General features: G+C 37.0%; 1 protein-coding gene across 6 annotated transcripts in view; it reads right to left on the bottom strand.

Annotated features, from left to right (window-relative positions):
* rptor (regulatory associated protein of MTOR, complex 1) overlaps nucleotides 1-14,003 on the bottom strand; it is a 156,605-nt gene that overhangs the window by 130,455 nt on the left and 12,147 nt on the right. For all 6 annotated transcript variants that reach the window (XM_081607400.1, XM_081607406.1, XM_081607408.1 and 3 more), the window contains exons 3-4: nucleotides 9,204-9,306; nucleotides 6,680-6,762 (exon numbers count right to left, since the gene is read on the bottom strand). In XM_081607400.1, the coding sequence (XP_081463526.1) occupies nucleotides 6,680-6,762; nucleotides 9,204-9,306 (186 nt within the window). The remainder of the gene's footprint in view (nucleotides 1-6,679; nucleotides 6,763-9,203; nucleotides 9,307-14,003) is intronic.

The raw sequence follows: 14,003 nt of genomic DNA, 5'->3' as shown, positions 1-14,003 counted from the left end.
TTACATTCGGCACAGGAAATTGAAAAAAAACAACAACAAAAAACACCTCCTTTATTTCAATGTGATGCTCAGGAAATGGGAAATTACAAAACTCTTTTTGAGTTGGTATCATTTTTATACAAGAATATGCAATAAACTTCTCAGATGAGCATATAATACGAGTTTGTTTAGAGATTAATCCTCAACTCTTTTTTTCTTTTTAAATAAGCTGTCTTTTTTATCTTTGTTTATTGGGTATAAGTAAAAAAAAATACAATAAGGCAAACAAAACATAAAAATTAGCCAATTAGAAGGCCACTGCGGGTAAGACTGTTAATAGAATTGCTGCTACTCTCATCATTGAAATGGCTAGAAATCCAGAAAAAGGAAACGGGGATTAAAAAAAAGGTACCGAATATTTATATAAATACTAAATATAAGAGGAAGGAGAGGTGCAGGTCACACTACTCTGAAGCAATCACTTACTAACAAAAAGAACGAAGTCAAAGAGAAAAAGTAGATGTAATTATCCAATTAATCTGTCCAAGCATTGTCTTATCATTCAGCACTAATAGGAAAAAAAGAAATTAAAAGGCTGAAGAAAAAATACATCTGAAGAACTTAATCACTTACCCAAGTCGCTTTAGAGCAAAAAAGCTTAAACTGATGGTTTTACTTGCAATTAAAAGAACAAGAGGCCCTCAGCACATTTGGTGTATTGACAGCAAATTTGTTGCACCCTGATAAACCCACTGCATCTATGTCAGGCTTCATGACAAACAGCTCATTACGCAAAATGAATTAGTAATGCTGCTCAGGGCTGAAGGTACTTCTCGGTTCTTGCACGGATTCTAATGAGAAACAGGAAGATTAACAAATCAGGTGATAACAGGGCCACTTACTGTACAAGATCTGTCAAAATCGATGCTGTAATCTGAGCAGACGTTAATCAGAACTTTCCTACCGCCCACCTCACGTCACACAACTCAGTGGCTCCCAAAGTGAAAGAGTCAGGGACCTATTTTGGGTCAAGATATTCAAATCAAATCAAGGTTCCTGAGATGATTTCATGTTAACCAAATTAAATATTTGCATTTTTCTTTTTTTTGCTGAGTCCGTCTAAAAATAATGGCATGTCATGTTCTTGTTTCATTGGCTTTTTATTTAATTTTGTATAGTTTAAGACAAATATACAAGTTATGGCTAGAAATATTTTAGCAAGACCAGAGTATCAAATTAAAAGCTAAAAACACATCAGCATGACTAAACATGGTGATGTAGTAAATTAAACCTTTTTGTTGTTCTGCTCTTTATAGAGTAACTCAAGTATACTGAGCTCATTTAAGCTCGAAAATTAGCCGGCCTGAAGATCGCTGCTTTACAAATGATGTTTGTATCTCCCCACCTACAGAAACCATGCATCTAGCACTGGAAACATCTCCAAAATGTGCTATTTATGTAACAAGTTTAGTTTTATTCCAACCAGAATTGTAAGATAGCTCTATAAAGTTGTAAAGTCTGGTCAATGCTGTCTCATGTACCAATGAGTGCCCAATAAGCAAACGTAAGTCAAAACTTTAATGCGTGCAAGGAAACATTAGATCAACTACTGCAGCTTACCCCAGAGACCAAACTGAATGATTTATTTAAAAGTACCAAAAAAGGGAAGTTCCTTCTTTTATTTGATAAGAGATCCTGAAATGCCCCTCCTTCTCCACCAGACATCTTTCGTTTGATGTGAACAGATCTTCCTGTATTCATGAAAGTTGTGTAATACTGAAACTTTTAGAAAAAAGAAAAACAGCAAAACTTTAAATTTATTTCTGTTATGGCTGGGTTGGGAGGAAGGCTCTCAATTATGAAGAACAAAAAAAATAAGAAAACGTGACATGAATCATCAGAGCAGAGAAGAAAAGGCCTGGTGACAGGCAGCAAAGTGACTCAGATGACTTCCACGGACACAGAAATGCCTTCAGGGACGAGTGTTTAAGCCGTATCTGAAATCCTCTAAGAGTCTGCTGCTGATGGCACCCGCCTCCAATTTGCCCCATCATCCTTAAAAACACCAGTGCCCACACTCTGTCCTTACTGTTGGACTGACAATTCGGTGAGAACAACGATATTTTATCCTCCTCAACAGAATAAAGAAGTAGCCTAATGAATGGTGGGTGTTGTATATATAAAGTCTCTGTTCATTCACTGAGTCACATCCTGGCCTCCTGTGTTGTACCCTCCTGCTCTGCATCCTTTCCAGCAGCTTCAAGCCAATCTGAATGCGTACGTATGAAACCAAATGCAGAGTTGGGATGTAAAAATAGTCTTGACACACCCAATACTGTTTTCAGAGTACAGCAAGCAAAAGATTACAAGGAAGACTTTAGAGACACTTGGTTCACAACCATGTGATGGAGGGGAAACAACGCAGTGTCAATTGTTTTGCATGACAAGAAATTCCGAACATTGTTCTTAAAACAGCATATTACAATAATCTAATTGCATCTATTAGATTATAAACGAAGATTGTAAACAACAAAATCCTGCATTAGGGTTAACTACATTTGACAAGCTCTATAAATGTCTGGTAGTAAGGCCACACGGACAGTGAAATCTGGAAGTGAACAAATGTCCTACAATGTTGGATCTGGAAGTCATCCAGCCTTCTGAAAGTTCCCCTGTACTGACCGAGTTACATAATCAACATTTATTTTAGGATTACTACACTTGAAAACAACACAGTTTTTCCTATTTACAACATTCAGATCAGCATCCATCTGTTCAGATGCAGATTATTATGTATAGATTTCAGTTTCAACTATAAACCTCTAACAGAAAACTGATGGGTTGAGTAAAGCTGCATTTGGAAAATACAATAATGCTGTTAGATGCTGTGCAACAAAGCAGTTTTAATATCTCTTTTTCTGTTGGGTTTCTTGCATTTGATACTCTTAAACAGTAATCTGCCAGATCCTAAAAAGACAGCTCAATGCTGGGGTTTTATTGAAAAAGCTCTAAGAAGTAAAGTAAAACAACTAAAAAGATTAATATTTTCATATTTCCACAGTAAGCTGTACCTCTACCATAAACAATCGGATGCAAACATAAATAAAGATTAATCAATTAAAGGGTTCCATGCAGTGCACAACTGATGCCATGCTGAAGAGAGAAAAAATAAATAAATCGATATTCACTTTCTAAACTGAAAATGGGCGGTAAAGCCCCTTAAGATGTATTGTCATCATTGCATCATCTTAAACCACAGTGAAATTTTACACCAGATCTCAATTTGGGTTTTCTTTCGTGATGGAAAAAGCTCAGAAGTCGGGGGAGGCCAAGCCTTTGAAGCCCAGCCCGACGATGCATAATGCAGAGGCCGTTAGCTGAGAGGACAGCAGGGGTTTGCAGGCTGCAGCCAGGCAGGAGAGCTGAATACAGCCACCACACAAATACAGAAACAAAACAAAAAAAAACAACACTTCGATTAAACCTGTTTGGCAGCTGCAATATGTTCAGCAATTTGTGCACACTGCTTGGCTTTGAAAAGGCGATCTGACAAGCGTGTCGCTTTTTATCTTAAGCGATAACAACCAACAATTGTGGAGGAAAGAGTTTGAAAAAGGATTCCCAAACAAATAACAGACGCCTGAGAAGGAGACGAAAAGGGTGACAGGCACAGATAATATGAAAGTGAACAAGTAAGGTTTAAAAGAGAATGAGAAAGCAGCTGAGGCAGGTTGACGTAGAATGCACAACAATAAAATGAAAGCTAAAATGTTGCAAAGGCTGTCTGGACAGCACCGTCTTTATTTTAATAAAGCAAAATAAAAGACAAAAGTAATAAAAGAAAAATAGAAAGGAAGAATAAATGAAGCTCAGATGCAGATGTGAATCAGTTTGAACAACATATGAATAGTAAATTAGTTCTGGGTCTGATCCAAGATATTGGAGTGTCTTCATGTCTCATCACAAACGATGGAAGGACAGAGCAAGAGATGGACAGACGGACAGGGGCCACATCTGCAATGACACAGGCTCAATTCAAGTCTGTTGTGATAAAGAAAGGGCTGAGATAAGAAGCAAAGCTCTTGATTTACCGGTTTGTCCTGAGATATGGATCAAAACCAAAAGATCAAGATCCCGTAAACAAGCTGAAGTAATCTCCCTCCGTGGGATCAGTCGGTCTCACACTGATGACACTGCAACTCTATTCTCCAGTGGGAGCTCTGAGCCGACCCAACCCTCTGCCCCTTGAAATGTCTTGATCAGTACGTATTTGAAGGTTTTCTGGAAACACCCCACTGGGACAACATTCTGGGCAGATCCACAACTTGCTAGAAGGGCTGTAAATCCCGTCCCTTGGCCTGGGATCACCTGGGATCCCACAGAGTGAATGCAGAGTTGTGTGTCTGTATTCCTGGACCGAATGAAGAGACAGATGGACCGATACCATCCATATTAAATCTGCCTAAAACTAAACAATACATCCAAAGCAACAAGCTGAATATTTGGTTACCAGGGTAACCCCAGCAATCTGAAAACGCAGTGAGGAATCTCCATATGGAAAGGGTTCTCTACTGCGACCAGTTGTGAAAGCTCCAGCACCACCACATCTGTCAGTGACAGACCAATCACAATCTTGGCACATGTGGCGCCATTCAGCTCTGCTGGCGTTTTATTACCTGGCTAACTGTTCACTAACACGGCTGTTGAGGTTAGAGATGGAAAGTCCTGCGATGCCAATAATGTTTTTTTCTCCTCTCACAGTTACTGAGAAGAGCACAAATTATGTTCAATCTGCCTTTTTTTTTTAAGAAAATGTCTTTCTTGAAATGATACTACTCCTACACATCTTCATTATCTTTTGAGAGACGCAGATGTCCTTTAAGTATTTTCATTTAATTATCTCTTGTGAAATCAAGAATTGCAACAACAGCAAAAATAAATAAACACAGAATAAAACAATTCATAGGTATGGAAGGTAGAAAAACAAAAATATTTGTTGTTGTGGACATGAGAGAGCCTTCATTGAAAATAAAATATTTTTATGTTGTAGAGGAAAAACGATGATAAACAGAGGTCAGCGAACAACAAAGAGGGACGAAAGAGCGGGAGGAAGTGTTGGTGGAAAAAGTGAGTGGGCAGCTGGGATGGAGATTGCTTTTCTTTCTGTTTTCTGGCCATAAGGGTTAATGTACGAGCCCTGCAGCAAACATAGACATAAGATTCGTGACAGCAGAGCTGGCAAAACTAAACTCTGAACGGTTTAGCTGCTGCAAACAACACTGCTACCAATAACCGCCATGGGCAGTACACAGAAATGTGCACAAATAATGGATGCTAATTTGCTCTCAGGTATAATATTTACCAACTCAACTCATGTACTATTACTTACAACAAAAATGTTTTTCCCCCCACTGTGACAAGTAGGTAATAACCGCAGCGTAATTGATTGCTTTGTCAACACTTTATGTAAGGTGTGTTGGCGAAATCGGCTCTTTGTCGTGATGCTGCAGAGCTCTGAATCCTCGGGTTGGAAACAGGAACAGCTTTCTCACCCTCCCACTCCTCCTCCTCCTGGGCTCCTACCACCATTTGCTGCTGACCTCTGGGATCAACCAAACCCGAGCTCACATTTCTTTAGCGGCTCCATCTCTGGAGTCGTTCTTCCTCCACCTCCTCTTACCTTATGCATTTTCTTCTAAGCCATCACACCAAACAGCCACGTGTTCTATTTCTAGCAGCTCCACAGCTTTGCAGCAACACACCCAACAAGACGATGTGTGTTTTGATACTGAAGCTTTATGAATCAAATCAAATCAAGCCTTGTCAAATTGAACTAACGACAGATTCCAAGGCAGTATTATTAGTGGAAAAAATATTAGTAAGACAATGTATTTTCATCCTACATAATGCAACACAATATTCAATACATTAGGTCCATAATACTTTGTATTTTGTAAGTATTAAGCAGTAAGCCACAATCACAACAACTGCATGGTGTTTATCAAGAAAGCTGGATTGGGAAATATAGCAGGAAGCATTAAAAGTTGGCACTTTTAGACATAATACCCAAGTAGTATGACTAACACTTTAAGGGATTTCTAAAATATTTGACTTTTTATTGAATTAGATGCACCGTAATGCTGTGTTGTGAACCACATAAAGCACAATTTTATAAAGTATCCTTAGAACCACCGCCGAAACATAGCAGTAAAGCCGTAATTTATAAATTGAATTCCAAAAAGTGAAATAATTGGAAAATGAATAATTGAATAGGGGAAACAAAAAAATATCACCTGGCATCAACTTAAATACGTAAACACATTTCTGTGTTGTTTTGTTGGAAAAACACGTAAGGGAAGCTTAAAAGATAAGAGAAATGTTCTTTGACTGAAATAAAAAAAAAAATAATTGCCTGCCGATGATCTCAAAACTAAATAAAACGTATAAATCGGGTTCACATTTCTAAAAGATGGCGGACAGAATTAAACCTCCAAGGGATGAGCAATTCATCAAGAAAAAAACAACTCAGGCGAAAGTAGTGGAGAAATGTAGATGATATGAGACAAAAAATGCATCTGATAGTCACTGTGCTTCATTTCACCATCAATGAAACATGGTTCCATCCAGGTTGATATGGATGGCGAACAACAGAATCCATTAGTGTATGGGGCAGTATAATAAGGAGGCTTTCTCCACTCACCCTGGGCTGCCAGTTTTCGTACTGCTTCTGCAAGTTTGCCCCAATGGTCTCCAGGGCTTTCTGTGGACTCATTGACAGAGGATCTGACAAGAAAAACAAACGCGGTGAAACCACACTGCCACCTCTGACTCGCACCCACACAGGCCAGCTGCACAAAACTGTCACACCTTGACAAAAAAACAACAAAATACTAGTAAAATTGAGGTTGACAAGTCAGACATAATTACGGCTTCCACATTCAGGTTGTGAGTGCTAGGGAAATGCAGTTTTGGCATTAAAGATGTAGTCCAAAATTGATGGGTTTTAAAAATAATATCAGGATATCGCAACATATGACACTGAGAAAAAGAATAAATGTTAAACATGCGTTCAACTGTTTTCAGTAAGTGGAAAATCATCCGTTGCTAGTAAGACTGTTTGAATGACAAATATGCTTAAAAGATATGATAGATTAATTTGTTTTTGCTCTAAGAAAAAAAAAACATCAAGTCTTTGCTATTTTCAGATAACCGATTAAACATTTCACAGTGCTCTCTGAACCCTGCTTTAAACCTCATGTCGTGTTTCTTGGTCTCCATGATGCTGGATTTAAACTGAGATTACGCTTCACACATCGTGTTTACTAATTGGATAGCTGTGGAAGGTAGTTGGCTGTGCTGGATTTTATTTAGGAGTATGAGAGTAAAAGGGGTGAATACAAACAAATAAAAAAATAGCATAATTTTCTTTTCATTTCAAAATGATAGTTTGTGTTGGTCTATCTCAGAAAATGCATAGGAATTTCTCGTAGTGAATGTTGTAAAGTAGAAATAAGTTCAGAGGATTTGTACATTTTTGCTTTGCGCTGCAAGTGCTACTTGTAGACATATATATATATATATATATATTTTAGACAAATATTTTTTTTATAAATTATTACAAAATTATTTATAGTTATATAGAGCCAAGCAATTGATATTAAGGTCTTTGAAAACTGTACTGTACTTCAAAAACCATCACTTTGATTATGTGATGGTTTCCGAAGCAGTTTTCACAAAAACATGTTTACATTAAAACATTCCAAAGCTCATTTATTCAAATACGGCTCCTTCATATAAGAGGAGTTGAAGACTGCAGAGCATTTTAGAGCATTGCAGTTGCTCTTACCAGCTAATATTAGTGTAAACACTTTCTTACAAACTACAACAATAAATGGGGAAACTATCCTTGCAGAGAAAGTTTGTCTAACTTAGGGAGCAGAGCTTCTGCTTCGATCTGACTCAATCTCAGGGGAGAAAAAACAATGGTTGAACATTTCCAGTTAGGAGAAATGAGGGATCTGGTGATTTGCTTTGTCTGATTTTTTTTTTCCCAGTTTTTTTATGATATTCTGGGTATTTGATTTGAAAATATTAACCTTGAATTTCACAGAAATTCATTTCACAGTAATATGGTCTAATTATCTGTACGGCTCACGAGATTTAAACAACCCAATGATTAAACTGGCTTTTCAGACAATGATTTCATGATGGTATTTGGACTAACTTATATCACCTTTATTTCAAAATCTAAAAGCCTTTAGAAGAATCTATTTTGCTAATGAAAACTCAGAAAAATAGCAGGTTAATTGTTTTGTTTGGGGCTTAAAACACTGTTTAGAAATCACCGTCCCAGTTCATCCTGAATTTAAATTTGTTAAAAGTTCTGATTTTTCAATGAGTCTGCAGTCAGTATACAAGATTCAAAATACTGAAACTCAATAAGTGATTTGGCACATTAAAGATAAAGCATACAGACCTAGTTAGTCAATGTGAAAACCACTGCATTTAAACTTTCATCCTTTTTTAAATAGATATACTCTCATTCTTTCCTAAAAAGGTAACAGGTAAAAAGCTTTTAAGTCAAACAGCTTTCACATACGAAAATCATAAAGCATGTTTAATCCTTTCCCATACTTTTCAAGACTACTGAGGCTCATGGATGACGATAGTTCATTTGAGAAACGGTCTGAGCTGAGGATTGAACCATCAAACATTTCAGCTCAGCACAGCCACTGCACCTCATGGGACAATTTAGGATACAGCTTCTGTTTCTTTCTGGTATTATTTTCAAAAAATATCCTTAAGATTAAAATATTACAAGATGCGGGACAGATTTAGAAGTGATAAAGTGCTAGAGCTCCATTCATGCCAATAGAGAACTAGCATTTTCCCCAGCATCGGTGAATATGACGTCCCTGGATGTGAATAATCTGACAAGCTGCTAAATGTCACTTCTTGTTGACATTTAACAGTTTTCAACGTGATCAACTAGCCGTAAAATGCAGAGCATTAAACTCTTCAGAGTTATTTCATAATTTGATTATTTTGTATCTCATTTGATTTAAGCCTGCAAAGATAATGCCCCATTTCTCATCGTTTAGATTTTTTTTTTTTTTTACCTTCACCTGTCTCAAATTTGAATTTCTGTTAAGAGCGCTTCGATCTTTATTGAAAAGTAGATTTATTTTCATTTATATGTTTGTTATTAGGGAGGATATACTCACCTATCCAACACTCCAGCCTGGCACAGGGGGATGTCTTGACCACATCAGGGGGGTCCACTCCCACATTGAGACACAGAACCAGAGCAACACTCACCGTCTTCATCTGTAGGGACACGCACGCGCACACACACACACACGCGCGCACACACACACACACACACACACACAAAAAGCATGTAATCCTGTCAAAAATTTGATAAGTTTTCAAAAGCCCCACTCTTCATTTAAGAAATAAACTCTCCTAAGAAACCACGTCTGTAACAAAATTTGTCTAGAATACCTTTGCACCAAAGTTTTAACATGTCTTTTATCTGCTTTAACTTTTGAAATACAGACTGAACAGAACCCATAAATATCAAAACAGAAAAGTATAACACATATTTACTGGCAGCACCATATATGTGAACATTAAGGCAGGAAGTGAGTAAAGACGTAAACCTGAAAATGAAATAAAGTAAACATTGATTTGTGGGTTATGTTGCCAATCCTGACACACATCACCAACCCCTGGCAGGCAGCTTAGGTTCCCTGCTGCACAAATTAAATATTGAACTAGCAGGGAGCCATTACCACCTGAAACATTTTCCGTTGTGTCACGACAGACGTCAAGCTTTTCGAAGCTGTGTGGATTCATCCTGAAGCTCCTAATGAGCCTGAATCAGGTCACCTACCTAAAGAGCTGAACCTGCACTCACCTGTATGAACAGATGTGAAAGAACTGCATTTCTAGAAAAAGACTTTTAAAAACAGAAATTAAAATATGTTTCTTTCCCAGTGCTCAATAATTGTTTGTCTGAATGCAGAATATTTTTTTCTTTGCTGTCTAGTGCTCTAAGACATCAATATTCCAGTCAAGTTCTTATTTTTCAGGCCACACCAACACTTTTTATAAAAATCCTGGTTCAATACTGATTGTATATTCTGATCAGATATCAATGTACTGAAACTGATTTATAGTCCACACAATATTGTTTATTTGATCATAAATGTTGATAAATCAGATGTGAGTTCATGAAGATTTTATCAAAGTTAATCAGGAAAAATAATATTTGTTCTCATCTTTTCTGTTATGACAGTATACTCGTCAGGGACTTGTGTTTAACTGTCTCTCTTAACAGGGCTACCACTTACTATGAACTCTGGGTGCTCCCAGTTTTTCTGTATCATTGCTTCTGTATTAATAAGTGTCTCTTTCTTGGACGGTACCACTGACAGAACTATTGTTGCCATTAGCTACTCTTTGTCATACAAACCGTTTCTTCATTTAGCCGTTTCTCAATCCTGGTTGGCACCATTCACAGAGCTTATGGTGGAAATAGCCATGTATACGCTCTTTGTTTTCCTTGCCAATAGAAAGTACTCCTAGCTCAGTGCAGCTGTTTCTTTTTACAGGGATATGCAAGGGCTATTGCTACTTTGACTAAATATGCTCAATGCTTCTGTGTTGAGCTGTGTTTCTCTCCTGGAAGGAAGTTATTGCTGCCTTTCAGTTTGTGTATTCTCTAGTTTCTTTTTATTGAAAACAGAACATAATTAGAAAGAACAATGTGTTTGGTGACCACTATCACCAAACAACATTACTAGTTGTTTTCTGGTACCCTTACTAGCTAATAACTTAAAGATGACTTTGATATGTAGGTTATAACAGCACAGCCAGGCGACCTTTGACAAACACCGTAACGTAGACCCACTGAGCATGTGCTGCGTGTCTGCTGTGGGTTATGTGCAACCTTCTGGCTGAGCAGGTTCTGGAGGTCTGTTATTGTGAAACTAATTAAGCCCCCCTGTGTCTTCCCACCAAATGAGTAAAAGGTCAGTATGCTAGTGGGACTCAGTGGGGCTACACTTGACATGTACATGCAGCCTCATACACAAAGGCACAGTAGATTACATCACTTCATTCATTTAAGCTTGATTTTTTTTTTTTTCACGCCATGCCCTTTTCTTCCCTGCACAGTGAATGTCAAGACCTATCCTCATGAATGGAAAGTTCTTTGACGGTTTTCAAGTCCAACATTTGAAACAAAGGAAACAGCTGTGCTACACAACTAAAAAGTGATGCACAAATCCCTCTGCAGTTGCATCTTACTATATAAAAGTTGGTGCAAGTATGAGCTAGCAGTAAAGTTATAAAAATGGAAAACTTTGCTTGGCAGCCTTTAACATAAAACATGAGAAAGTAGCAAAATGTACAAGAACATGAGAAAGTAGCTAAATGTACATCTTTAGGGTAAAATAATTATAATTTTTACATTTTAAAAGAAATATAGCCTCTTTGCTCAACAACAAATTGTCCCAGAAATTATTGCAATAAACGATAACGTTGTTGTTTTGGGACCATTTTCAACTAATATAATTATGGCATATTAATGCAAGTGCATCATCTTAAATATCAATAAAACTATAATTTCTACAGAACAAGTAGAGCTGGAACTGGAAGACATTTTAAATGTCCAATAGCATTAATAAAAATAATAACCAAAAGTAATAAGTGAAACTGAAACAAAACCTCCCAAACACAACAAATTAAATGCATTATGAAGTCTCTGTGAACAAAATTGTTCTTCAAAAATATTAATCACTGATCTCATCCTTCAGCTAAAGAAATAAGAAGAGAAGGGGTCAGTGAGACGTACTAGAGTGAAGCCTTTTGTCATCCACTCTGGTCGAAATACAGACAGGAGGAAAACAAACATGCATGCAAATTAAAATTACTGATTTCATTCTAATTCATTGTGTAATTAATTGATATATTCCTTATTTTGAGGAAAAATAAGGAAAAAGGTTTACTGGGCCTCGCCAATCACTTCCAAGTCCCATTTTATCTGTCACCAGTATAAAGTGAAAATATGCCTGATTTATATAGTGACAGTTCTTGCCATTTACAAACAGAAACTCAAAAACCAGATGTCTCTGTGTTTGTTGTAAACAATAGAAACAGTTTTTTTTGTTTAAATATTTAAGCATTACATGCCAAAAATGGTCTATAATTTTGTTTTATGCACTCTACAAGCTTACACTGTCAGAAAAAAAGGTGTTTTAACAAGAAAGAAAAACATGAGATTTGCCCTTTAAAATACACCATTTGAAAATGGCAGGACAGTTTGGAGAAATATGATCCAGAAGTCCAGAGGGAAAAGAGAGATGTTTCTGTCATTCCAGGTAAAATGTCAAAGCAAACTGCTGGGAAAATTGTAAGGTCATTTCCCTTTTTTACGTTAATCTGAGCCAGCAAATGCCAGAAAAACCTGATAACTCGCCAAACATCAGTCACATCACTAAAGGCCCAGCACCACAGCAATGTTAATCATGATTACAATTAAGTGGCTCACTACAGGAAGATAGTTAAAATCCTATTAAAACAGCCCTGATTACATTATTTATTTTGATCCTGCATCTGACAGAGGTAATTTACAAAACATTTGATTCTCATTTGCACTCAGATACGGCAGATAAATGTGGGATTTTTCACAATCCAACGTGGCATTTGAATATGACAGCACACAGATGTGCTCCACATTATTCTCATTGATTTATACGCTTATTTGTTTTGAACCGTAACACAGACACACACACACAAAAACAACACAAACAGGAGGGCCGCCGTCAGCCTTCATAGCTTATATTAATAAAACAGTTTGTGCTCCGAGAGAAGCTGTCAGATTTAAATCGTTGTTGATTTAGTGGGGTGAAGTGACCGTGAGCATAAAATTGACTTAAATCAATAACAAATCTGAGTGTGAGTGGTGAAATAATGAAGAAAGGTAATCTCATCCTTAAACTTCATGTATTTGTAAGAATTACGTCTGCTGTGAGAATACAGGATCTTTTTATGAATGAGCAACAAATGTTGAATTAAAATATATGACAGCTAACAATACAAATATAGCATATTTGACATGATGACATCTAGCAGGTATATTTCAAAAATATACCTGCTGTTCCTCCAAATCTGTGAAAACTACAAGTCATATAATCAATGTCACGGTACACTACATATATGTGTCTGCTTAATGGTTATGACATCAGAATCTACGTCAAGATAAAGAAAACGTTATTGAAGGCATCTTTAGTTTTCGCCGATGACCTTTTTTTTCTTCCCACTTGTTCTTAAGATGTTTTATCTTCTTCAAAAACAGTTGAGACCAAATGGGCCGACTAAAAGCCTAGCTCCTCTCAAGGGTGCTTTTGAGGGTGTCTGAATCTGCCCGACCCTCTCTTTTCACTTCGTGCTCACAACATGTTTTCATTTGGTTGGAACTCCCATTGGTTTCAGGTCCTGCATTAAAATATGGACTGCATTATAACACATATGGAAAACCCAAGGCATTAATAAATTACACAATGTCTTCTATCAGTGTTATGCAGATGAGAATCAGCTGTACTAGTCCTTCATAACTAATAATGACGTAATCTTAGTGACTGATATGTGAAAGTATGAGTGGTAGAAAATATGGGTCAGTTGCGATCAATACCCTCTACACATTATTGTATCAGTATCACAATTTCAAGTATTTCTAATATTGTGCAGCCATACTTTCAAAACTGATCACACTCATCTAACACACCTATAGTGGTTAGCACGTACGGTTTTGCTATTGTCTGCTTAAAGTTTAATCAATCCAAGTGCTTCAAATGTTGAACTAGAAATTACAAAATACATATGTGTTCATCATCAAATCTGTGAAAAGGAAAGTTTAGCTCAGCCAAACAGGAGGCGACAAAACAGGCACATTCTTGTTAGCAAGCTGCAGATTAAATCACGCTCATCTTATTCTTGATTATCCTGTCTGCATATAA

The sequence above is a fragment of the Poecilia reticulata genome, chromosome 1 (genome assembly GCF_904066995.2).
Source record: "Poecilia reticulata chromosome 1, P_reticulata-male-v2, whole genome shotgun sequence".
Taxonomy (NCBI): domain Eukaryota; kingdom Metazoa; phylum Chordata; class Actinopteri; order Cyprinodontiformes; family Poeciliidae; genus Poecilia; species Poecilia reticulata.
The sequence above is the reverse complement of the archived record's forward strand: the minus strand, read 5'-3'. Positions and strand labels throughout refer to the sequence as shown.